Genomic DNA, 25,097 nt, shown 5'->3' with positions numbered 1-25,097 from the left:
TCATCTATCATCCTCTGATTACTCTATGGACTTTATCTAATATCACTTGTTCCTTTTGAGATGACTGGACCTCATTCCTAGATGTGCAATGCATTGCTGTATTAACTTTATTTGTGTTAATTGTTGTTTCACAAACTAATTTTTGTATTTAAGTTCCTTTCCTGTTGATCTTTGGTAATTCTAAACATTACCTCTTTGTTATTTATTTCCTCTTTTCTCTCTTTCTAAGCTATTTATTTCCATTTTTGTCGCCCGTCTCCCGCTTTTCTCCTTTCCCTATTGTATTTCCTCCTTCTTCAATGGTCCACCTGTGCAACTCTGTAGAAATTTCCTGAGCCCCTTCTCCACCAACTAAGTTTCCGCATCAGCAACTTCTAATTTCTATTAGACCACTCATCTTCTACGTATAATTTTCAGAACAGCCTTTATACATTACTTTTTTCTTATCTAGCAGACATTTTTTCTTAGATTGATTATTTTTTTTTTTTTTGCTTTCTTGTCTCTACATCGCTTTTCTATTTGCTCATGTAGCACATTCCTCTTCTTATAAGGAAAATATCCCTCGATTTTGTATGGAAGTGTACATTTCTACAATATGGAATTACTTGCTGAATTGATGCCTTCCTGAATTGTTGCGGTCTTTCGCTTTTCAGCTTATTTACCTTCACAGTACAGGGTGCCTCTTGGCCCTCCCCCGCATTTCTTTAAGTTATGTTACTTTTTTGTGCATCTGAAACAGCCTTATCATTGATAGGCTTCTTTTTCCACTCCCCTCTGTCTCCTGTAGTCCTTTTTTGAGGCCAATTAAATGCTATAGTCCTGATGATGAGCAGACAACTTTGTACACATTTGAACCAGGCACTCAATGAATACATTAATTCAATTGTTCTGTATGATGAATTGTAGTGAACCCAGTGGTCATATCATTTTTTCACACCTCTGTCTTTAACTCCTTTAAGGCACTACTTATGAACCACCTTGGAGCACTGAGCTCGTTAGCACTTTTACACATTTTTCTTTTCTTTGACGTTTTAAAAAAAAAACTTTATTTGTTTTCATGCTGAAAACACAATAAAAAAATCTGAAGCATAAACATGCAGTACAGCCCAGCACATCATTATCAGACACATTTTGAATTATTACAAAGTCACAAGTATGCAGTTCCACAACACCTGAAACCCAACGCCCTTTAGTCATTCCTGGGACATCAGACCGCCTCTGAGTCCGAGTCACTGTCCTCTCGGTCTGATGGTGGATCACAAAGCTCACCCTGTACGCATTCCACGCCCCCCACATTTTATTCCACTTTTTAGGGCAACCTCTGTTACTAAATACCGACCTCTCAGCTATCATGGCTGCATCCATATCTTTACCCCATGCCGCCAGGATAGGCAACTCCACTCCTCCCCATTTCTGCGCTATATTTGTCTTGGCAACCATCATGCCCAATGTAACCCAACTTTTCCCGGAGCGTGTGAGGTCGTTTGGCTCCCACATGTCATTTTTCTTTTCTTGATAACGTAATTGATTCTGTAACTAAGCCTTCATTCGTAACCTATTGGAATATTAACATGTGAGATTATTCACTTTATTACAGAAACCTTATCTTTCATTGATAATGTTTACCCATCCATGGTGGTTTGCATTGCTCTGCTTGCTTTTGCAATCCAAGGTAGGCATTCTCTTCTCCCATTGGTTAAGTTCATGGGACTTTTTAAAGCCTGACTGAAATACGTGGACTGATCCTTGAGATGTATAACTTTGTTACACTATGAAGGAACATTGGTGAAGCATGTTAATTAAGGTCTTTGAATTGACCCAACCAGTACAGTGCATGACATTTATTTGTATTTGGGATAAAGTACCCCCTGATGTAGTTTGATATTGCCAACCAAAGAGGAGGTCCATGAGCATCTAGAGCAACAAGGCAGAATGCCGTACTCCTGTATAACTTCATGGACCTCCGAGGTCATCAGTGATGTCAACAATGATACGACTTAACATTTCATGAGTGGTGTTCATAATATGTGAGGTCATGAGCTGAGCAAGGTGGGGGTGTAAGTTCTAGTTAGCTCAGTAAACTATGAAAGGTGAATTTCAGTGTTTAGTATTATTTGTTTTTAAACATGAGGTTTTATTTTATTTCACCATCTAGCCATAACGTCAGTTTAACCTTTGTGTTTTTTACTGAAAGTCTAGGTTTTTTTTTTTTACGTAAGCTAAGATCTTACCTTCACGCCTAACTATAGCTAACATGCCTAACCGTTTCAGTGAACATTTGTTTTTTTGTTCTCATATTCAGCCAATTTGCGGCTGTACATGGCCTTTTGGCACATAAAGAAAACAAGTGCGGCAGTTGGCCGAATTCTGTTCCATTGTGGAATAAGCTGCTGAAACAGAGGATGAAAATATAGCGTAAAATATACAGTGTGTTTAGATGGCGCCCACATAGCAGCGATTCAGCCTCTTATCAGTTGAACTCACTACGAGGTAATTATTTGTGCTTGTGAACCGAAAACTACTCTAAGCTTGTTTGGAACACAGAGTGCAACCATACGTCCATGTTTCCAGGGACCTAAAGAAAACTCTAACCTGATAAATGTATTTCATTTTTGAAGTTTAAAACCTCATATTGGTACAAAGTGAGCCACCTTGAGGCAATGGAATCAAAGAAAGGCCCCCATATTGACAAGTTTATAAAGGTGCTGATTTTTAAAGTATCATTTAAGCAATATTTATTGGTACTTGGAAGGAAACTGCTTTCATTTTATAGTAAAGTACTTTCAATATTTGTTGTACGAACCATGACCTGTTTTGAGATAACCAAATTAAAGGCAGTATGTTTGTTTGTGCTCTTTAAAATGTGTAACACATTTCCTATAAATAGTTTCACGGAAATGGTTTGTCTGAACTGGTATTCTTTATTTGATTGGTTTTTCCTTTGAAATTGCAAGCAATTGGTGCCTACGTTATGCTGATCCTCCCATAATCTCATTCCCATACAAGGACATTTACGAAAGAGAGCAGGCATGATAGAGGAATCAATCTGACCAAAGCTACCCCCATGTGAAAAAGAATGAACCAATGCAATATTCTTTACAGGCTGACTTCAAATGATAGTGTGTGAAAACAAAATTAGTTTTCATTCAGAATTGTACTTGTCGAAAGCCTCTTTTGTTCAGGGAATCTTCTCAGTGACTCAGAAAAAATAAACTGTCTAATTGACCCTAGAGGCATAGTGGAAAGGCTTTCATGACCTACAGTTTCTCTTTTTCATTTTTGTGAAATGTACTTTAGCAGATTTTATTATTTTGCTGCCTTTGTTTATAATTTTAAACAAGCACTGGCGTTGCCAATAGGTCTCGCAGTAGGAAAGTTGGAGCTATTACAATTGCAATTAACAATGCCTTTTATTTTGCATGTTAAAAACATAAAGGGCTTTGTCATTTAAAAAACCAATATCTCCAACTTTCCTACTGCGAGACCTATTGTGCACTGCACAGTGTGTGTGAAAGTGGCACTGCGTGGCTGAGTGGCGTTGCGTGTGTGAGTGGCGTTGCGTGTGTGAGTGGCGTTGCGTAGTTGAGTGGCGTTGCGTAGTTGAGTGGCGTTGCGTAGTTGAGTGGCGTTGCGTAGTTGAGTGGCGTTGCGTAGTTGCGTGGCGTTGCGTAGTTGCGTGGCGTTGTGTAGTTGAGTGGCGTTGCGTAGTTGAGTGGCGTTGCGTAGTTGAGTGGCGTTGCGTAGGTGAGTGGCGTTGCGTAGGTGAGTGGCGTTGCGTAGGTGAGTGGCGTTGCGTAGGGGAGTGGCGTTGCGTAGGTGAGTGGCGTTGCGTAGGTGAGTGGCGTTGCGTGGTTGAGTGGCATTGCGTGGTTGAGTGGCGTTGCGTGGTTGAGTAGCGTTGCGTAGTTGAGTAGCGTTGCGTAGTTGAGTGGCGTTGCGTAGTTGAGTGGCGTTGCGTAGTTGAGTGGCGTTGCGTAGTTGAGTGGCGTTGCGTAGTTGAGTGGCGTTGCGTGTGTGAGTGGCGTTGCGTGTGTGAGTGGCGTTGCATGTGTGAGTGGCGTTGCGTAGTTGAGTGGCGTTGCGTGTGTGAGTGGCGTTGCGTGTGTGAGTGGCGTTGCGTAGTTGAGTGGCATTGCGTAGTTGAGTGGCGTTGCGTAGTTGAGTGGCGTTGCGTAGTTGAGTGGCGTTGCGTAGTTGAGTGGCGTTGCGTAGTTGAGTGGCATTGCATAGTTGAGTGGCATTGCGTAGTTGAGTGGCGTTGCGTAGTTGCGTGGCGTTGCGTAGTTGCGTTGCGTGTGTGAGTGGCGTTGCGTGTGTGAGTGGCGTTGCGTAGTTGAGTGGCATTGCGTAGTTGAGTGGCATTGCGTAGTTGAGTGGCGTTGCGTAGTTGAGTGGCGTTGCGTAGTTGCGTGGCGTTGCGTAGTTGCGTGGCGTAGTTGCGTGGCGTTGCGTAGTTGCGTGGCGTTGCGTAGTTGCGTTGCGTAGTTGCGTGGCGTTGCGTAGTTGCGTTGCGTAGTTGCGTGGCGTTGCGTAGTTGCGTTGCGTAGTTGCGTGGCGTTGCGTAGTTGCGTGGCGTTGCGTAGTTGCGTGGCGTTGCGTAGTTGCGTGGCATTGCGTAGTTGCGTTGCGTAGTTGAGTGGCGTTGCGTGGTTGAGTGGTGTTGCGTGTGTGAGTGGCGTTGCGTGTGTGAGTGGCGTTGCGTGTGTGAGTGGCGTTGCGTGTGTGAGTGGGGTTGCATGGTTGAGTGGCGTTGCATGATTGAGTGGCGTTGCATGGTTGAGTGGCGTTGCATGGTTGAGTGGCGTTGCTTGGTTGAGTGGCGTTGCTTGGTTGAGTGGCGTTGCTTGGTTGAGTGGCGTTGCATGGTTGAGTGGCGTTGCATGGTTGAGTGGCGTTGCATGGTTGAGTGGCGTTGCATGGTTGAGTGGCGTTGCGTTGTTGCGTGGCGTTGCATGTGTCAGAGGCTAAATGTAGCACAGGGAGACCTCCAGTGGTAAGACAATCAAAAACAACTTAGAAAACATTTCACAGTATGAAAAGATCAAACTCATGAACGAGCGTGATACACCTCAGCTAAAAATCATGATAAATAACAACACACATTAGAAGTGAAACTGCAAGTACAGAAGGACCAGCTTTGCTTGTTTAAAACTCCCACTTCAGGCAGATGAGTGTAATGTGTAAAGCGTCTTGTGCACATGAGCAGATCGTGGAGTCTGGAAGCAAATACAAACAAGAGGAATGACTGAGGCGCATTGGTGTGAAGCACATCAAAGGGCTTCTCCTCCCCTAATTAGGTGAGGAGAAGCCGTTCCGGGAAACTGAAAGCACGGCCGGCCTGTGGCCGGCCATGAATAATTAGGGGAGGAGAAGCCCTTTGATGTGCTGGGCTGGCTGGCCCTGAATGCGCGTGCATGTTATCACGTGGTTCACGTGAACAGCATGAAAACCGAGGGGCTGAAAGCCCTTTGGTTTGAAGATGTTTTCGCCACATGAATTCTCGCTCCGCTCGATGCGCTTGCGCACATCGATAGGTCGCGAGACCTAAAAATGAGATGGAAAATGTTACTTGTTATGGGCATGCTTTAGCTGTTTTATGGCATTTGCTCAAATTGTATCGTAAAAAGGTGTTTTGATGATCCTGCACCCATTGATAATACTGTTTATCATTATTTTCAGTCATTGGTTCTCGTCTTTGTGAGTGATGGCATTTTGCTCTTGCATATGTGCACACCATCCTAAAAAGAAGTGCTCTTTAGTGTCAGGGCTGATTGGCTATTCTCTGCTTTTATTTTCGCTTTAATTCCATGTTTTTTAGTTATTTTCGCAATGGGACATTTTTACCAATTTTTCATTTCAAGCATATGCACGGCACCTATAGACAGGCTTATTTCCTTTTTATTTAATTTAAACTTGTAATGTCTATTTCATATTGTATGCAAACAAAAGCTTAGCAGTTTTGTGAAGGTCATATCAATTGGTTTCGCCAATGCTTGGTAAGTTTTATTTAAACAATAGTTTAGTAGCGTGGCTTATATGCGGTCAGAATTCATAAAAATGTGTGTATGCATGTACACAAGTACATACACACTCTATCTCTCATTAATGTTAACAAATCCAGTGCCAATTTAAACGACTGAGAAGTAAGGTTACAAGTAAGTAATATTTCCTATGAGAGATAAGGCATTGTACAGGAGAGATCAGAATGTCTTATTAGCTACATAGGTACAAGTACAAAGGCGTGGGCCCCTGAGGTACAATCTGCTTCCACAACATCCTCCCAGTGTCCCCATGGTCTCATCCGAAGGTACAATAACTATCCTAACTTTTTATTGGCAGTACACATTCAGGGACCTGGAACAGCCTCCAGCAGAGATTGAAAAATCCCAAGTATAGCCAAACAGTTACAGTTCGTCACAGCTTTGCTGTCCCCGTGGTGCAAGGATTTTCATCTCTATATTCATGCTTGCTTGGAATTCTGGCATTGCTTTGTATAAAGTTCGGATTACGCTTCATTCTTAAATCTGAGGCGCTATTAATCTTTTTCACTGCTACAGGTGTCAGAAGCAATTGTGGCAGAGGAGGATGAAGAGGGACGAATAGACCGTCAGATTGAAGAAATTGATGACCAGATGTGAGTAGGCCGTATTTCCTTCTCCTCACTGATGCACCTAAACTCTATTACAGCACACCATTTCTTCTTTGTCCTGCTGGATGTTGTTCTTGTGCTATGTATTTTATCCATCACGACCCGAAATTTCTTTTGGGGAATTGATTGGGGTGAGTTGAAAGGGAAATGTGCTGTAGATTACCAGCAATCTGAAATATTTGGATCAAAATTGTCAGGAGAAGGGCAGTCAGAAAAAATTGCCACTGAAAATGTTGCCTTAAACGAGGTTTAGCATTTTCAGATGTTATTCACTCACTTATTGAATGTTCAATGTTCTGTTTGGTTTGAGAAGATTAGTATAAAGGTGCACATTTATTTAGCAGAATATATTGTAGAAATAGTGAAACAATGTTACTTGAAAGAATCAGTATTTAATAACTGTGTTCAGATGGGGATTTAAGTTTAGGTAAACGTCAAACAGAGCACCTATATTCCTGACCAGTTGTTTAACAAGCACTTGCATGCCAAACAAAACACTCTGTTTTTTCACCTGCTTAGGGAAAGCATTGATCCCTGAACCGAAATCTTGGTCTCGGTTTTGACATCCTTCTTCTTGAGACATGTCTCCCTCTTCTATCATTTAAGGGCAGTGAGGCTTATCAACGTGAGGGAAAATTGATCTTGAGCTCCAGTGAAATACACTGTAAATTGGTGCATCATCTGCATAAACTAGTGGAAATAGGAGTGATAATCTTGGAACAAATCAGGGGGAGATCTTTTTTGTAGCTGCTGAAAGGAGAGGAACCCCAAGGGACTTTCACAGATAGTAAAGTAAAGTCGTCTAAGTTATAGATTATTTTCCTGCAGCAAGGAACAACACAAACTATGTCAGCATGGTGGTTTACTCTCGATATCTTTCTTGTTCTTTTGATTAGTCTCTTACTATGTTGTTCTTTAGTCATTTCATTTCTCTTCCCAACTCTCTCCTTTCTCCTCATCCCTTTCTATACGTTTAGTTGAAAGATAAAGTGAAGTTTAGAACGATAAAAAGTAACAACCTTTAATTCCCCCCTGCTTTATTAATAACCTCATACATAGCTGCAGAGATGCCTATAGTGGTCACATCTTGGATGCTATCCCTGGGTAATCAAAAGTACTTCAAGTATAAGCAGCCATTTCTTTTTTATTTTAAATAGCTTTTCTTATATGTAGATCATAAAGCTCCACTGCCATTTCTAAGCACTGTAAATAGCAGATGATGCACGCTTTTTGTGATATATGAAAAATCTGACATAGCATGTAAAGAGTCCAGGGGTTCCCTTATAAGTGGACAGGGGCTTGATATGCAATCATAAAGTGCTCTGATAGGGGGGAGTGTGGTCAGCAACATTAGGCTTAACACAGAGGAGTGCTAGACATTTGCAAATACATACAATGATTAAAAGTGGCACACGTAACTCAAGAAGGAGATCCACATCAATGTATCTTTATATCTATTTTAAGGCATGAGAAAAAATAATTCAGTTAAGTACGTTTTTTAGATATAAATCTATTCACTTTAACAAATGGACATAGTGCAATTTCTGAGTTCTGAAATGTTATCTTGTGGAAGGAAGAACAAGTTTTGCAAACGGGTACAGTACAGCGACTTACAAGCCCAACCTCCAGGAGTTAAAGTGAGTGGTGGACAAAGTCCAAGGCAGCACTAACAGAACACCACCAGCGGCACAAGGGTGGCAGGGTGCAGGGTGCAGATCAGTGTCGCAAGCCCAATGTATTTGTTATAATTGACATGTGTCTCTCTTTTCCTTGACTGGGATTTCCCTGTTGCTCAGATAGTGTGAGGGGTAGAATGCTTGATGACATCATGGAATGTTTGGTCCCTGGCCTGTGTGTGGAGTGGCAGTTGATGACAGGCAGGCTGAGCGACAGGGAGGTCGCTCCTGGTGGGCTTTTCTACATTTCCATCTAACTTATCCTGATGAACTTAACCTGGAACTAAACTAAATGAACCAATCCTGTTTTATACACCTGGCTCAAGGATCATCTATTTACAAAATTTTTGGCGACGATTTAAAGGACTGACGCGTGCAGGAAAGAGTCTATGCCTAAAGGAACTAAGGAACCTACTGAGGGGAAACAACCTTTACAACTCAACTTTTACAACGCACTACCATTACAACGAAACTTTTACAACGCAACCATTACAACGCATGACACTACAACCCATACCACTACACCGCATGTCATTACAACGCATGTCATTACAACGCATACCATCACAACGCATAGTACCCTTACACTATCCAACATTTACCCTACTGTTGCACCCCCTGGAATTAGAATAGTAATTTTTACCCCTACAATATCCAACACTTACCCTACTGTTGCACCCCCCTGGAGTTAGAATAGTAATTTTTACACCTACACTATCCAACACTTACCCTACTGTTGCACCCCCTGGAGTTAGAATAGTAATTTTTACCCCTACACTATCCAACACTTACCCTACTGTTGCACCCCCTGGAGTTAGAATAGTAATTTTTACCCCTACATTATCCAACACTTACCCTACTGTTGCACCCCCTGGAATTAGAATAGTAATTTTTACCTCTACACTATCCAACACTTACCCTACTGTTGCACCCCCCTGGAGTTAGAATAGTAATTTTTACCCCTACACTATCCAATACTTACCATACATGCAATGTAATGGTATGCGTTGTAAAGGTAGTATGCGTTGTAATGAAATGCGTTGTAAAGGTAGTTTTTAAAAATTTGTTGTAATGGCATGTGTTGTAATGGAATGCGTTGTAATGGATGTTGCGTTGTAAAAAATGCGTTGTAAAGGTATGCGTTGTAAAAGTATGCGTTGTAACATCATACATTCCTACTAAGAGAAAGGCATTTCGACCTACTAAAAAGAACCTACATCTTTGAGGTTACACTGTGTTTAACCCTTTCGATGCTGATGACGGAACGGTTCCGTCATCAGCGTCGGTTGAGCTGTGCTGATGACGGAACCGTTCCGTCATGACTCCGCCCGCGCAAGGCGGAGTCAGCATGGGCGGGGAATTCGCGCCGCACGGATGCGGTTAAAAGAGCCTACTGTAACTAAGGACCTTAATTAAGAAATATTGGAGCTAAAGGAAATGCATTGCTCAAACCCCACCCGTGTCCTTTGCCATCTGGACAGCCTGCAGCCTAAGGAGTTTGACCATTTATTGCAGATTTCAGCAGTTACTGCGAAGATTGCCCTTCACGTAGTAAGTACGAGGCGGAGTTTTCCCAGGGGTGAATGGCCATAGGTGTGTCTATCGCACACAGAGAGGTCAGAAGAACCACTGTTCCTGTGTGCAGCCCTCCTGTGCAAGTGTGCAATCTGCTTGCTAAAAACCGTGGATGGTGCTGCTGCCTTGTTTTATATGCTACCATGAAGCCGGACTAGCCATTGAGCTCCTGTTTTAGAAATTGTGCGATCGCGCACTGGTAAGGAATCCTTAATTCTACAATCCAAAAGGAATCCTTATTTCTACTATTCATTTGGACTCCCCAACTAGCAAGATCTCATTTAGCTGGCTCATTGCCCTTCCTGACCGCGAGCTATCGCGCCCGCCCCTGATACATATTGCAGTAATGCGATAAAGGCATAGTGCAATTGTAAATTCTTAAAGACAACAATGAATTACTAAGTTGTCTTGAAGAGGATGCCCAGTATCTAGTGTTGGCATCGAAACGTTGTCGACACCAAAAAATGCCATATGCAATATGAATATACAATATTGTAATGTGCAATGGTGTATAAAAGAATGATTTAAGTCTGTCAAAATTTTCAAATAGGAGTATACAGACGTATTCCACCTTGCCCTTTGGCCGGTCTGTGTTTCGTTGTTTTGTCTCATTGTTTCGTGGGTCACGGCTGTGCCCACTTGTCATCAATTGTTTCTAACAAGTTAATTTTATATATATGTAAAATAAATTCTTGTCCGGCTGGACAAAAGACATACTACCTATTTAGAGTATGATTATTGTTTGAGTGTTTCTTTTTGAAATAGGGATCAATGTTCTCTATAACATGACCTTGTTTTATATGTTGACTCAAAACATGGCTCTTCACTCAGTAAGCACGCTCCTTCACACCAGCCTATCCTTCTAGCGCCAGGACACCTCCGGGTAACAGAGCGCTCTACAAATGTGTAAAATAAAATAAATAAATAAAATATGTTACATATAAAGGGCCCCAGTTGCGAAATATATTTATATTAAGGGAATTAGCAAAATTAAACCAATAAAGCTCTAATCTTTTGAGAGATGTTGTTTATTCACATCCTCAATCATAAATTGATTATGCATATATTTATACAAATCTTTGAAACATTCACATGCCCACAAAAAGGCAAGGGTGAAATAGGTACAGGGAGGGGGAAGTAAGTGCTTGGTGAGGAGGGAGATAGTTTGAAAGAATTAAGTAACATGTGGTCACATCAATACATTTAACATGTTGACAGCACATGGACATATAGGTATCGCCATTACAAACTTTTTATGCATATATATTCCTATCCCAATGGTAAAGTCACAGTCAGGAATTTTCTGTTGTACATGGGTAGGACACAAGAAAAGGAATAAGTCGACGTTTCAACCCCTGTTGGTGTAGGTTCACTTGCACCTTACTGCGGGGTCTTCATCAGGGCTGGAGGGGTGGTAAACAAAGGGGGGTGGTGGGGGGCCGGGTAAGGGCACCTATAATTAAAGACATCTAGGTGAGCTGATGTAAAGACATCTATTGTGAAAGCATAAATGAAATAAATCCAATAATTACCGAAAATGCCATTGTCAATAGTGTGGCAACATGGAAAAGGGAAAACAATGGGCCCTTGGGCTCCGGTCATCAAAGAGAGCAACAACCTGTTAAGAATAAGGTCACTTTCAGCAATGGGCTTTCATCAGGTAATCCCATACAAAAAATATTGCTGTGTATATTCTAACGTGCAATAAACAAGAACATCAGTATTACCCAGCCGGGTTAAAAAGCTTAAGCTACCATAAAACAGAGGACGTTCTATTAAACTCCTACTTAGTTGAAACGCGAGTCCAAATAACTTATGAACTAGCTCCAGTGATAAGTCAAACTCTACGCCGAAGATGGTCAATTACGTGGTTAATAAACACACACCAAAAATAGCGGCATCGCTATCAGAAAGAGTACTACAGGTATTGGTTGCACCCGTGTCGAGGAGAGAAAGTAAGAGATGACAGCCCTCTCACATTAGAACAGCTCTACCCGATAATGCGCCCAAACATTAGCAATAAGTAAAACAAAATTGCACCAATCGTCTCATATCCCTACCTGAAAAACCTCTAGTGATTGCGGATGGAGGAAAAAACATCCGTACTATAAATGGTTACCTGGAGGTCTGTACTCTCAAGGACCCAGGGATGTAGATCTGTGAGTAATCTTAGCGAAGGTCGCTGCAGTATTGGCCCGCTCCGTGCTTTAATCTGGATGAGAAAAAGGGGAAAGGGACGTTCACTATCACCCCGCGTACACTACCAATAACCCATTGCTAACAAAGAGGGGTGAACCCTCACGTTGTAAACTTACTGCAGTAGTGGCTGTAGCAACGTCTCACGCTCGCATCAGTGAGATGGTGAGCGGAGCAGAATGGAAATTAAATGAAAATTATATTTATATAGCGCATAGACTACCCTGAGGCCTCGCAGCGCTGGTGTCTGAATCAGAGAAGAACAGGTTGGCGTGCTAGCAAGATGTTCCGAACAAAAGGGTTTTTAAAAGCTTTCTAAATGCCAGCAGGTTGTTATTCTTTCTGAGAGCGAGAGTAAGGGAGTTCCAGATTTTTGTGGCATTAAAAGAAAACGAACGACCTCCCCAACGGGCCTTGTTTATCTTATGCAGGGTAGCCAGGTGTGATGAGCTAGAGCGTAAAACTCTGTGGAGGGGATAGGGAGTGACTAAAGGATGCATTATAGCTGGACCGGTCCTCCAAATTTCTTTCTAAGTGAGACACATGGCTTTAAACTGTATCCTTGCTGCAATAGGAAGCCAGTGCAGCTTCTTGAGAGCAGATTTGGTGGATTGCCTACGTGGAATTTGGTAGAGCAGTCGAGCGGCACAGTGACCTGCAGCTTGTTGATTGTGGCCTTTGGAGATCCCAAGTAGAGAGCATTGCCGTAATCCAGGCGAGAGAGTATCAAAGCCTGAACCATGATTCTCCTCGCTTGGAAGGGAAGCAGGGGAAGAATATTCCGAAGCATTCTCATCAGACCATAGCAGGTAGATGAGGTCTTAGTGGCCTGGACCTTAAAGTCGAGGGAACTGTCCAACCAGACTCCCAGGCTCTTTATCTGTGTCTCGGAAGGGGGGGGGGGTAGGGGGGGGGGGGGGGAGGTCCCAGGCATTTAGGCCACAAGGGGGCAAGAATATTGGGTGGTGGATTACCCAATAACATGATGTCGGTTTTTTCCCCATTAAGTCTGAGGCAGGAAAGTTCCATCCATCTGGCAACTGCCTCCAGACAGGGACCCAGAGTGCTAGACGACCCCTCAGCTTGGTTTAACGAAACCACAAGCTGGGTGTTGTCTGCATAGGTAACAATTCTGATGCCAAAAGGGTGGACCACCTCCGCCAAGGGTCTCATATAAACATTAAAAAGCGTGGGGCTCAGGGTAGAGCCCTGGGGGACCCCACACCTGAGTGGCTGCTTAGCGGAGACAACCTCTCCCTCAAAGACCTGTAAGAAGCGCTCCTCCAGGAAGGAGGTCAGCCATGTCAGTGCTGCGCCCGACACCCCCATGCCACTTAGACGATGTAATAAGATGGCATGGTTAACCGTGTCGAACGCAGCACTGAGATCTAACAAGATAATGGCCGCCTTCCCTCCCTGGTCCAGCACAGTCCTTGTCTCCTCTGTCACAGCCAGCAGAACTGTCTCAGTCCCATGCTGGGGATGAAACCCCGTCTGGGATCTGGACAGCAGATTATTAGATTCCAGATTCTCGACCAATATGTTGTTGATGTGCTTCTCAGCAAGTTTGCTCATCCAGGGCAAAAGGGAAATAGGGCGGTGGTTGGATAAATTGCCTTGGTCCAGATTGGGCTTCTTTAAAAGAGCCCTGACCATTGCACATTTCTATGATGTGGGAACTATGCCCGAGGCAATCGAGGTGTTAAGAACATCAAGGATTACTGGACGAAGCAGATCAATGACTGAAGTGAGAAATTGGGGAGGCGCTTGATCCCTTGGAGAGCCCGAGGTGAACTTTGGAATTATTTTATTCAGGGAGACAGGATCCAGGGGTGTCAATTGTTCCAGCACACAGGTGGCTGGGGAGTTAAAACTCACCGTTCCATCTGCGTCTGGTTCAGCGATGTCAGGAGCAAAGGAGGCATAGATGGTCTGAATCTTTTGGTGGAAGAAGGTTGCTAAATTATTACAGCGTGCCAGTGCTCCTTCTGAAGAGACTAATTCTTGGGGAGGGGAGATCAGTGATTTGGCTATCTGAAAGATTTCCCTAGGTGAATTGGCTGCTGTATTAATTTTTGTTTCATAGAAAAGAGCTTGTGCTGCTTTGATTTCGATCTTATAATGTCTAATTGCCGTTCTGTATTCTGCTTTCCTGCACTGGGAATGATCACGTCTCCACGCCCTTTCAAGCCTACAACAGGATTGTTTTATGTCCCTCAGTTTGGATATGAACCATGGGGCTACTTTTTGCCTCTTTATACACTGCAGGCGTTCTCTGGGAAGGACTAGGTCAAGAGAGTTTTGGATCCAGTTATCAAAATTACTACTGGCCAAGATGGGGTTGGGAACATGCAGAGGCTTAAGGTCAGCAAGAGCCGACTCCCATTGACTGGAGGAAAGTTTCGACCATTTCCTCCCCCATTGTTTTTTTGGCTCTTGGATAGATAGGGGGTTCCCCGTTACCCAACTCAGGGGAATTAGGTAGTGATCTGTCCAGGGCAGAGGGAGAGGCGTTTCAGTGGTTAAGGTGTCGATATTACTGAAAACAGAATCCAGTAAATGACCCTGTTGTGTGTCGGGGCAAATCCTTTTTGCGCTAGAACAATTGCTTGAAGACTCAGCCGAAGATGGTTAGCTGAGGGATCAAGAGAACTATCCAGATGTAGATTTAGGTCGCCCAGTACCGTAAAATTAGCCGATGGAACTATTTAAAAGAAGCCGCAGTGCGTCACCAGCGCGTGTGGCTGCAGCATCTAGATGCCCGCAGGTCACGTCACACTGTAACACCGGATAGTTAAAGGACACAGAAAAAAGACTGAACTCGACAGATGGACTCATGTAAATGAACACGGATGAAAAAGCCTCCCAACCTAATGGGTATAAGTGTGAGTCAACCAACATATTATGGGACGCCAGAGTAAATAGAATGTATATAGAATGGCAATTTCAACAGCGTTGGCAGTGAGGCATGCGGGTGTTGCAATGATTAGAAATTGAACAAGACAGATAAATGCGCGATGGTCAGTTGACGTAACAGTCAATAAACATCAGAGTTGAAAAAGGGGGGGGTAGCTCGCTGTGTGTACACCAGAAATTGCAGTAGTAAAGCATGTTGATGGGAGGAAACCAACTGCGTTACGCTAGAAGGGCAATGTAGTGGCCAATAGTAAAGTCATTTGTCGGGCAAAAACATATTGAGTAGGCAGTGGGGCATGTTGTGTGTTTCATGGTGTGGCTTAAAGGAAATCAATAATTGTACGGTATGTTTTAACAGGCAAAGAACAGAACCGGAAGCAGATGAATAATTTAAACAACACAGGCATCACACAAATTAATTACATATGTTCATCTGTAATTGACCTGCAAGTTGGACAGAAAAAGGGAGAAACATGGCAGACAAACTCAAATCCCAGTTTCTACTTCAGACAATTAGATCGCCTAATCAAAAGCACCTCAGTTAAGGCATGCGAGTTGGGCGTAACTGGCATCCTGCTCATTTAGCCCATTTATAATGGTGTCAAAACGAGTCATCCATTTACTTTCACGTAAATTAAGAATGGAGCCTAAATTGCCACCCCTTGGACTTAAGGACACTTTCTCTAGGACCACCCAATTCATGGCATCGATTCCATGGCCAGAGCTCTTCCAATGTTCTACTAAGGGTGCCCCCTGGACATCACACCGTATTCTGCTTTGGTGTTGTAGAATACGTGCTTTAATTTTTTGTTAAGTTTGGCCTATGTAGGCCAGGCCACAGTGACACGTAATACAGTAGATGACACAATTAGAGTTGAAATTGGTAAACGCTTTTAGGTCTACGTTATGGTGTTTTTAGATAAACTTTTTGGTTTGAGTACACGTAGGACATGCCTTACAGTTCCCACACCTAAAATGTCCATTCACTGTAGGTAAGTTCCACGTAGTTTGTAGGGTAGGTGGTTCAGGGGTATCCAGGAAGGAGGAAACTACATGGTCTCTTACGCTCTTAGATTTTTTGAAAGAGTGCATAGGTAGTTCACGTTGGTCAATGTCCTCTGCAATCAATGCCCAATGTTTGTTGAGGATTTTACGAATGGTGTTACTTTGTGTACAATAGGTAGTCACACAGATCATCCTCTCCATCATCGCGTCATCCTTCCCTTGTTGCGTAAGGAGGTCTTCTTGAGGGCTGTACCATGCCCGTTTCTGTGCTCTTTTGACAAGTCATCGTGGGTATCCTCTGTCTAGTAGTCTGGCACTCAAATCTTCTGATTCCTTGAAGTAGTCCCCTCTCCTGGTGCAATTCCGCCGTATCCGTAGGAATTGTCCTACAGGCAAATTGTCCCTCAAGCCTCGTGGGGGGTGGCTGTTGTAGAGTAACAGCGAATTACGTTCAACTGGTTTACGGTACAGGGTAGTGGAGAGCTTGCTATCTTCATGGAAGATGGTGATATCAACGAAATCTACTTTATCACTGTTAGATTGTATTGTGAATTGAATATCCTCACTCTGCTGGTTCAACCAGTGATAGAATAAATCAAGGTCTTCCTTCGTGCCCGTCCATAACATAAGCACATAGTCTATGTATCGACGCCACATGGTTATATGGTCCTGGTAGGGGATGGTCAGGTTCAGCACATGTTTCTGTTCGAAATTATCCATATAAATAATGGCCAGATCCGGCGCGAAGGCTGCCCCCATCGCGACGCCCTTGGTCTGCAGGTAGAAATCCCCCTGGAATATAAAAAAGTTCTTTGTCATTGCAATGGTAAGTAGTGCAACGATGAATTCTGTTGGTACTGCCATGGGTGCTGGTCCAATACTTCTCTAATAATGTTCAAGGCTTCTGTCTGAGGAATGCTGGTGTACAGTGAGACTATGTCGCAAGTTACTAAAAGTTGTGTTGTGGTATCAAAGTCCCTACCATCCACCAGTCTGATAGTCTGAACTGTAACTCTTAGATATGTTGTTGTTCCTTCAGCAATGGGTTTAAGGAAAAAGTAGACGTATCTGTAGAGTGGCTCTAGAATAGAACCACATCCTGATACTATCGGTCGTCCAGGGGGTTCCTCCATACTCTTGTGAATCTTGGGTAGAGTATATATGGTAGGTATGCGAGGGTCATTATGATATAGGTATTTAAACTCAAGTTCACTCACAAAACCTTGTTCCTTGCCTGACATGGTCAAGCTGAGAATCTCACGTGCCAGGGCTTTTGTGGGGTCTCCGCATAGTTTTTTGTAACTTACTCCATCTCCAAGTTGTCAGAGGATCTCGTCCTTGTATTTTTCAGAACCTTGCACCACAATTGCTCCCCCTTTATCAGCGGGTTTGATTACAATATCTCTGTTTCCTCTTAAGGTGACCAAGGCATTCCTTTCTTCGCTAGTGACATTAAGCTTAGTATATTTGTGTGTTGACAAAGCCTTGTCAACTTCCTTGAGTACCGTCTGCTCATATGCCAAAATCTGGTTAGTCATGGTATTCCCTGGTGGCACAAAGGTGGATGGTACCCTGAGCCCTGTGTAGGATGAAATGGTTGATGGGGGGGGGCTGTTCCTAAAAAAATATTGCAATCGGATTTTTCGAAAGAACTTCATCAGTTCCATTTTGATGGCAAAACGGTTAGGGTATGATGTTGGTATGAAGGATAAACCTTTGCTAAGGATGTTAATTTCATTGTTCTTCAGGGTGTATGAAGATAAATTTTCGACAGGACTTGATCGACTCTCTACCACCTGTAGACTTTGGGACGTGTCGATATCTCCCCGTGGTTCTCTTGGGGGAAATGCACTTGCTTTTGGGTCTTCCCGCGTCCTCTCTGCAGTTGCGGTTGGCAGGGTACTGGCCCCTCGGTGCGCCCCTCTGCCAATTCCCTCTGCCTCGTGGTGGTCGCCATTGCCATTGTTTTATATGACAACTAATACTTTGGGGTTAGCGCCAGCGCCGTGTGCTGAGAAAACCGGCACTTACCAAAAAGCCAACTGCCACTACAGAGAACTGTTGATTACTGTGCTGTGTATCGTGACATCTTGCGGTGAGCAACTTTTATTTAAAGGACCTGTAACGGACCCAATGAGAGCAGCACACATGCAAGCCATTGAATCGGTGAGTGTTTAAATTTACTGGAAGCCTGTGAAGTACAAAGCAGAGCGTATGTGAATGACTGCCATTCATTGAAGCACCCTGTTTGGCTGAAGAAGCTTTATTTTATTTTTTATGTTCAGAACTGCGGTGCCAGAGATGTGGCTGTTTGTCGGTTGGCCGTTGAGGTGCGCGACTTTCAAACGGCTGTGACTTTTTGTTTGCACTCGCACACACTTAAACTTTTCACTGGTGTCGCGTGCCTTTGTGGGGAAAACTAAGTTGCGCGATAAGGCACTGGAATCCTTCATGACGTCTTTCCTTCTTCGTTTCTTGTTGCTGCTGAGGGACGCTCTCCTGCGTTGACGTGCCATGAGCCTTCCGGTTTTGCATCAAATACGTGCAGACATGTTCAAGTTGGAGATGGCTTGTTGTCACTCGCTTCTGTGAAAAACTCGTACTGCGTCAAGACTACACAACATTCGTTTCCTCTACTAAAAGAAGAACGCCTGGACATTTCATTTGAATCTGAGGTCGCCGGTTGGATGAAGGGTGATGTACATTTTGGTGATGTTCAAGCAATATCGTGGGGCAGCAACCGGGTTGTGGATAAAAGGAATGTCAATCTTTTGTAGGACTCAGTATATCTTTAATTACTCTTTACACTCATTATGATGACGCAGCAACTACATGGAGCGTATGAACTGGTGTTCAAGAGCTTTACATCAAGGGAAATTTCGGCTGAGAAACCGCTCACTTGAGCATGAGACTTTTACTTCATTATTCTTATGTTTGCCATTTTCTCACCGTTAAATTGTTGTCTCTGACAGAATGTTTAATGGGTACAGTACCCTGTTGCTGGGGTGGTTAGTGCCACTGTACAGTCTGATTGGGTGGTGAGTTTCCAGTTACTAAGTTGTGGGGTGTTAATTTGTTTCATTTTGTGGTGAATATCCGTGGGTGAGTACCCTAGGTCTGTTGTCAATGTTATTTAGAGCTCAGTGCTCCAGTTTTGCCCTCATAGAGAGGTGTTTCCTGTTTCAGAGGTTATGGGGTGGTGTTGCTAAGTGCCCCAGCTTAGTTGTTTTTTATTTAGTGATGTGTGAAGTTGTGGGAGCTGTGTACCTGTCCTAGGTTGGGAGAGGGTGGAGGGGACGGAGTAGAAGATATGGAATCAGAAACTCTCAGGAAAGTTTTGAGTGAAGGTTTTATTTTTATATAGGATTTTCGCCTTCTGCTAGCAAGTCTCTCTCTTGTAGAAGCTGCGGGGTCGAGGGGTGATCTTCTCGAGGAGTCCAGCGTGTTCAGGTTCAGGCGGCCGGGTCTCACGCTGATCCGGGACAGTCCAAGAAAATAAGAGAGAAAAAGGACGATTTTAGAAGAAGGCTTTGGGGCTAAGAAAAAGGGCCGGGAGTGAAGATAACCCTGTTGCACAGTGAATTAGCTAACTGACGGGAGGAGTGCTCGTGAAAGGTACAGGGAATTCTCTTAACGCGCAGCTATCACCGTGTAGGTCACTCGTTAGGCTTTCGCATACGCCCAACCCAGCCCGCCACTTTGCCCCGTACCTGCTGGAGCCACGCTCCTCCCACGGGAACGTGGCGGACGGCTCGTAGGAACGTTGGCCTCCTGGCTTCGCCGAGTCCCTCCTAGTCTGCTGGGCGATTTCTTCGGTATCCATGTAGCATACTCCGATCTCCTCCTCCTGGGAAACGCTGTCCGTCCTTTCCTGGATCCGCTGTTCTTTTGACGTTGTGAAGCATACGGAGGGTGTGTCATCACTAGTCTGATACTCCCACTTAAAGGGCTCCGTCCACTCTTTTCTCCGCCAGCACGGGTCTTGGTCTTCTACTTCCCACGGATCTTGTGGGCCGGTCTCAGGCTGCTGAGAGAAGGGGAGGGAAGTAGGTGAAAGCGGGGTGACGGACCACCAGTGCTGATCGGAGGAAGCCGTGCCCAGGGAAGAACCCACCCCTTCACAGTACCCCAGTTCAATTTGGAGAGGTTTTGGGAGTTACGTGCTCCAATTTCTGTTCCTAGGGTGGTATACCCTTTTGCGATGAGGTTGTGGGAGCTCAGTGTCCCAGTTATGTTCCACAGGGCGCTATGCACCCTATTACATGTTGGTTGTGGAGCGATATATGCTCCAATTTTGTTCCACAGGGTGGTGTGTACCCTGTTACATGTAGGTTGTGGGGCAGTCTGTGTCCCAGTGCTGGTCCATAGGGTGGTATGTACTCTGTTACATGTTGGTTATGGGGCGGTGCGTACCCCGTTCTGTTTCACCGCTTTGTGTGGTTGTGTTGTGGATTTTCCCCAAGGGAGGAGGATCGGGCTAATCTCAAATGTGTTGTATTTAAGAATGCAATGTTGATACTTTCCTTTGTAATGTAAAGGTTTTTTTTTCAGAATGCATTGTGTATATTGATATTCATGTTTGTTTCTTTCCTGAAGTTTAGTTTTGTTGGTGCCCTAAGGAGGGGGATGTGTTATAATTGACTTGTGTCTCTCTTTTCCCTGACTGGGATTTCCCTGTTGCTCAAATAGTGTGAGTGGTAGAATGCTTGGTGACATCAGGGAATGTTTGGTGCCTGACCTGTGTGTGGAGTGGCAGTTGATGGCAGGCAGGCTGAGCGACAGGGAGGTCGCTCCTGGTGGGCTTTTCTACATTTCCATCTAACTTATCCTGATGAACTTAACCTGGAACTAAACTAAATTAACCAATCCTGTTTTATACACCTGGCTCAAGGATCATCTATTTACAACAGTATTTCAATCCAGATTGGTCACTCTGGAAGGAGGCTACAGGCTCTGACCAAGAGGCCTGTCGTTGCTGAACTAGCAAGGGGGTTCAAGACTTGCGATACTCGGGGACAGGGGGGCACCTTTGGTCCTCTTCTCCAAGGCCCAGGGACGACTTTTTCAGGGGTGTCCTTAAGTGTTGGGTTTTTCCTTATGGGTGCAATCGCTGTTGATTGGGCCTGCTTGCAGAGGCTGCAGGCGACGTCGGGGAGTCCATGAGGGGTGAAACCACGATGGACTCTAGCTCTGGAGGACCTTGTTGACACCAGTGGTCCGCTTCAACTTGTGCTGGAGGCGACGGGTGCAGTGGTGGCTCCGGGTGTCTAGTTTTTTTTGTTGTTTTTTTTGTTTTTTGGTGTAAGACTTTATTTAAGTTTGCCATCAGTACATTGCTATATTCAATGAAACAAGGGTCTGTCGTTTCTCATTCAGCATTCCAGCTACAATTTTACACAGCTATTTAGCCGACAACCTTCCGGTCCGGCAGCAAATGTTGGCATGGTACATTGGGCATTCAAGGAATATTTGTAGATTGTGTACCGTCTCACTTTTATATAAATTCAAACAAAACTTTAGACTCATGCATATTAAATAGTCATTAGTAATCACAATATTGTATCCTCAATGTCACTTGCCGGTTCAGGGTTCCCAAGCTACTATCCCACCCCCTCCGAACTCCAGGCCATGCAATACCTCTAGCACTTGATCCCTGTCTTTCTCCTACCTTCTTCCCACCTCCCAATGTTTCATTCATCCATTTCATCTTCATCTCCTGAACTATCTTCCTCCTCCTCAGGAAGAGGTTCGCATAGGTCCCCTCTATATCTATTCCATGCCTCCAAGATCTTGTTCTATTTGCGAGGGTTGGCTCTCATTTTATATACTGCACGCTCAGTCAACATGAGTCTGTCCATCGTCCTACACCACAGTGCTAGCGTAGGTGTTTCCGCCACTCCCCACCTCTGTGCAATGTCTCGCTTGGCCACCATGGTCCCAATAGTGACCCACTGCTGTTTCCGATGCGTCAAGTCAGTTCCTTCCCACACATTCAGCAGACACACACGTGGGTCCGGTGTCAGTGAGGTCTCAAGAGCTTGGGAGATGGTGCGCATGACTTGCCGCCAGTAGATCAAGGTGGCCGGGCATTCCCAAAGTGTGTGCAACAGTGTCCCCTCCTCTCCACACCTTCTAAGACAATATGGGTTTTCTGCCCTGTGCATTTTATGTAGGGTGGTTCTGGTGTAATATACCCTATGTAGTATCTGAAGTTGTATCAGCCTAAATCGAGCCGAGACGCCCGCCTCCCGTGGCGACGCCAGTGCGGCGTTCCAATCATTCTCATCCATGGTACCTAACTCTGTTTCCCACTTCTCTTTTAGCTTGAGCAAAGGGTCCGGGAGATTATTCAGTAGCTTGCGATAGGTGAGTGAAGTGGCGCCTGTTTGCATAAAGTCCGTGAGCAGTCTGTCCTCCAGAGGTGATGAGTCCGGGACAGGCGACCCTGGCTCAATTACTGCCATTAATGCATGTCTTATTTGTATGTATCTGTATGTTTCAGTGGGGCCTAATGCGTATTGTTGCTGCAGGTGTGAGAATGGGATCATTCCAGCAGTGGTCCATAGGTCTCCTACTGTCGTGATCCCATTGTTGTCCCATTGGGTAAATCCCTTGCTGGTTCTAAGACAGCCTAGTCGTTTGGTGTCCCATAATGGAGTGAGTTTAGTTATGACCCCTCTCCATTTAAGTCTCGTCAGTGCCCTGTGCCATAGTGACACAGTGTGTTTGGTCGGGCCGATCAGTTTCGCCGTGAGTCCTGGATTGTATAGTGGGGCCAGCAAACTGTGCGTTCCTAATTGTGCTCTATCCACTAAATATGCCAGGTCGTCAAGCGGGGCGTGGATCCACTGGTTGATTACTTTGAGCTGTGATGCCCAGTAATAAAGCTGCATGTTTGGCAAAGCTATCCCCCCTTCGTACCACCCACGATTGAGTTTAATATGTGCTATTCTAGGTGGGCGTTCTCCCCATAACAGATCTGTCATTACCGCTGTCACTTTCCGGAAATACGAAGGTGGTATTAAGACTGGGGTATTTTCCAGTACATATAAGAGGCGTGGTAGCGCCATCATTTTAAATAACGCCGCACGTCCCAGCAGTGTAAGAGGTAGGGCTTTCCAGTGTCTCACATCCGCCCTCAGGCGGGTGAGTGGGGGCACCAAGTTCTGGTCATAGAACACATCCGCATCACAAGCGACGTGTATCCCCAAGTATTTAAATGAGGTGTCGGCTATCATCAATGGGCAGTTATCAGGTAGAATTGGTGCAGGACCTTTCAATACATAAATGACTGATTTTTTCCAGTTGATTGTGTATCCGGAGTTCAGACCATGTGCGTCACATATTGCCAACAACTCTGGAATGCCCGCTTCCGGGTCGGATAGGTAGATTAGCATGTCGTCAGCATACAGGGAAACTCTATCCTCCCAGTCATCTCCCCATTGCAGTCCTTTTAATAATGGAGTGGTCCTAATGATAGTAGCCAACGGTTCCAGTACCAGTGCGAACAGTAGAGGGGATAGTGGGCACCCTTGACGTGTCCCCCCTAGCCAGGGGGATCGCTCGGGAGATGTGGCCGTTAGCTGCTACATGCGCCACAGGGTCCGTGTACAGCAGTTTAATCCAGGAAATAAACTTGGGGCCAAAGCCCATACGGGCCAATACTGCGAACAGGTACTGCCACTCCACCATGTCAAACGCCATTCTGGCATCTAATGATAGTATGGCCGCTGGTTCCGACAGCAGGGGGGCCCACGCCAGTGCTCCGTGCACACGCCGAAGGTTCAGTGCCGTGCTTCTATGTGGCATGAAGCCTGACTGATCCGGGTGAATTAAGTGTGTTAAGTGCGTGGTCAGTCTGTTTGCTATCAGTTTTGCCAGAATCTTGGCATCGGCTTTAAGCTGCGAGATCGGGCGATACGACGTACAGTCTATGTCGGGTGTCTAGTTTTGGCGGTTCCTGAGGCCTCAGGGTCATCTCTTTTTGGGTATCTTCTAAACAGGTCTGCTGTCCGCATGAGGTCTTGAGTTTTTTGCAAAGCCAGACAGGCCTCCCAGGTTTCTGGAGTCAACAGCTGCTTTACAAGTTTACTTTGGCGCAGTTTTCGATGAGGGACACAAACAGGCTGGCAGGGTTGGTGCCAGGTCAACCGCTTCTTCTCTCTTCTTCCGTGTTTGAGCGTCTTCGTTGTCCTCTCTCTTCTTAGGTCTCCAGAATCTGTTTTTCTGGTGCCAGGGGCTCCCCTAAATACTGAATGTAGGTGTGTTAGTGGAGTGTAGGGTACTAACCAATGGGCCACTGACCCTAGGGCTCACTACGCCCCCTATATGACACCCTTCCTGTGGTAAGTGGGCATAATCCTGTCCCAGAATTCCTAAGTATGTAAGTATGCCATCACAAAGATGGCTACATCTGAAAAGTCATGTCCACCTCACAGTAGCCCACTTTAGGGTGGTCCTAGTCTAAATGTGGAACACCTAACTGACATTGATAATTTTCCTGCTTGTTCAGGTGCCAAGGGGGTTGTGGACTGGGTGGGGGGTGGCTTTCTCTTCTGTGAGGGGAACCAGATTTGCATCCTAAAAGCTGCAACTTCTTTGACACTCGCTGGCACCAGGAGGCTAATCACCAGGTCATCCTGTGGGAGGGGGTGTTACAACCTCTTCCTTGACAGGCTTGGGTTCTGGGTCTCCTGAGAGCATCAGAATAGCGTCTCTAGTGTCAAGCTGGGAGAAAACAGTCAGCAAAGACACAAGAGGCTGGTAGGTTTTCAGGGAGCACCTCCCAAGGTGCCCGCTGGGTGCATGTATTGGTACTTCCAATACTGACATCAGTATGAGTTTACCAATACAAGATGTTTGATACCAAACATCCCTATTTTCAGTGAAGCCATCATCTAGCTGGGGAATTCTGCTCTAGGGGTGACTTCCAAGTATCACATGCAGTGGTAGGAGACTTGGCACAGAGGGGTGTGTGTCATGTTATCACTTTTGTCTGCACCAAGAGATACAGCCTTCAAAGGCAGGCTTGCATGTGCTTGGTGTGGGGGGGGGGGGGTCCCTTAGGGTAGCAACATTTG

At 44.9% G+C, this 25,097-nt stretch overlaps 1 protein-coding gene across 2 annotated transcripts in view; it reads left to right on the top strand.

Annotated features, from left to right (window-relative positions):
• The window catches only part of ZNF830 (zinc finger protein 830), a 173,040-nt gene that overhangs the window by 132,573 nt on the left and 15,370 nt on the right, over positions 1-25,097 (top strand). For both annotated transcript variants that reach the window (XM_086965418.1, XM_086965419.1), the window contains exon 9: positions 6,558-6,634. In XM_086965418.1, coding sequence (XP_086821544.1) covers positions 6,558-6,634 — 77 coding nt within the window. The remainder of the gene's footprint in view (positions 1-6,557; positions 6,635-25,097) is intronic.

The sequence above is a fragment of the Lissotriton vulgaris genome, chromosome 4_1 (genome assembly GCF_964263255.1).
Source record: "Lissotriton vulgaris chromosome 4_1, aLisVul1.2, whole genome shotgun sequence".
Classification (NCBI taxonomy): Eukaryota; Metazoa; Chordata; class Amphibia; order Caudata; family Salamandridae; genus Lissotriton; species Lissotriton vulgaris.
Note: the sequence above shows the minus strand (reverse complement) of the source record. Positions and strands in the feature narration are given on the sequence as shown.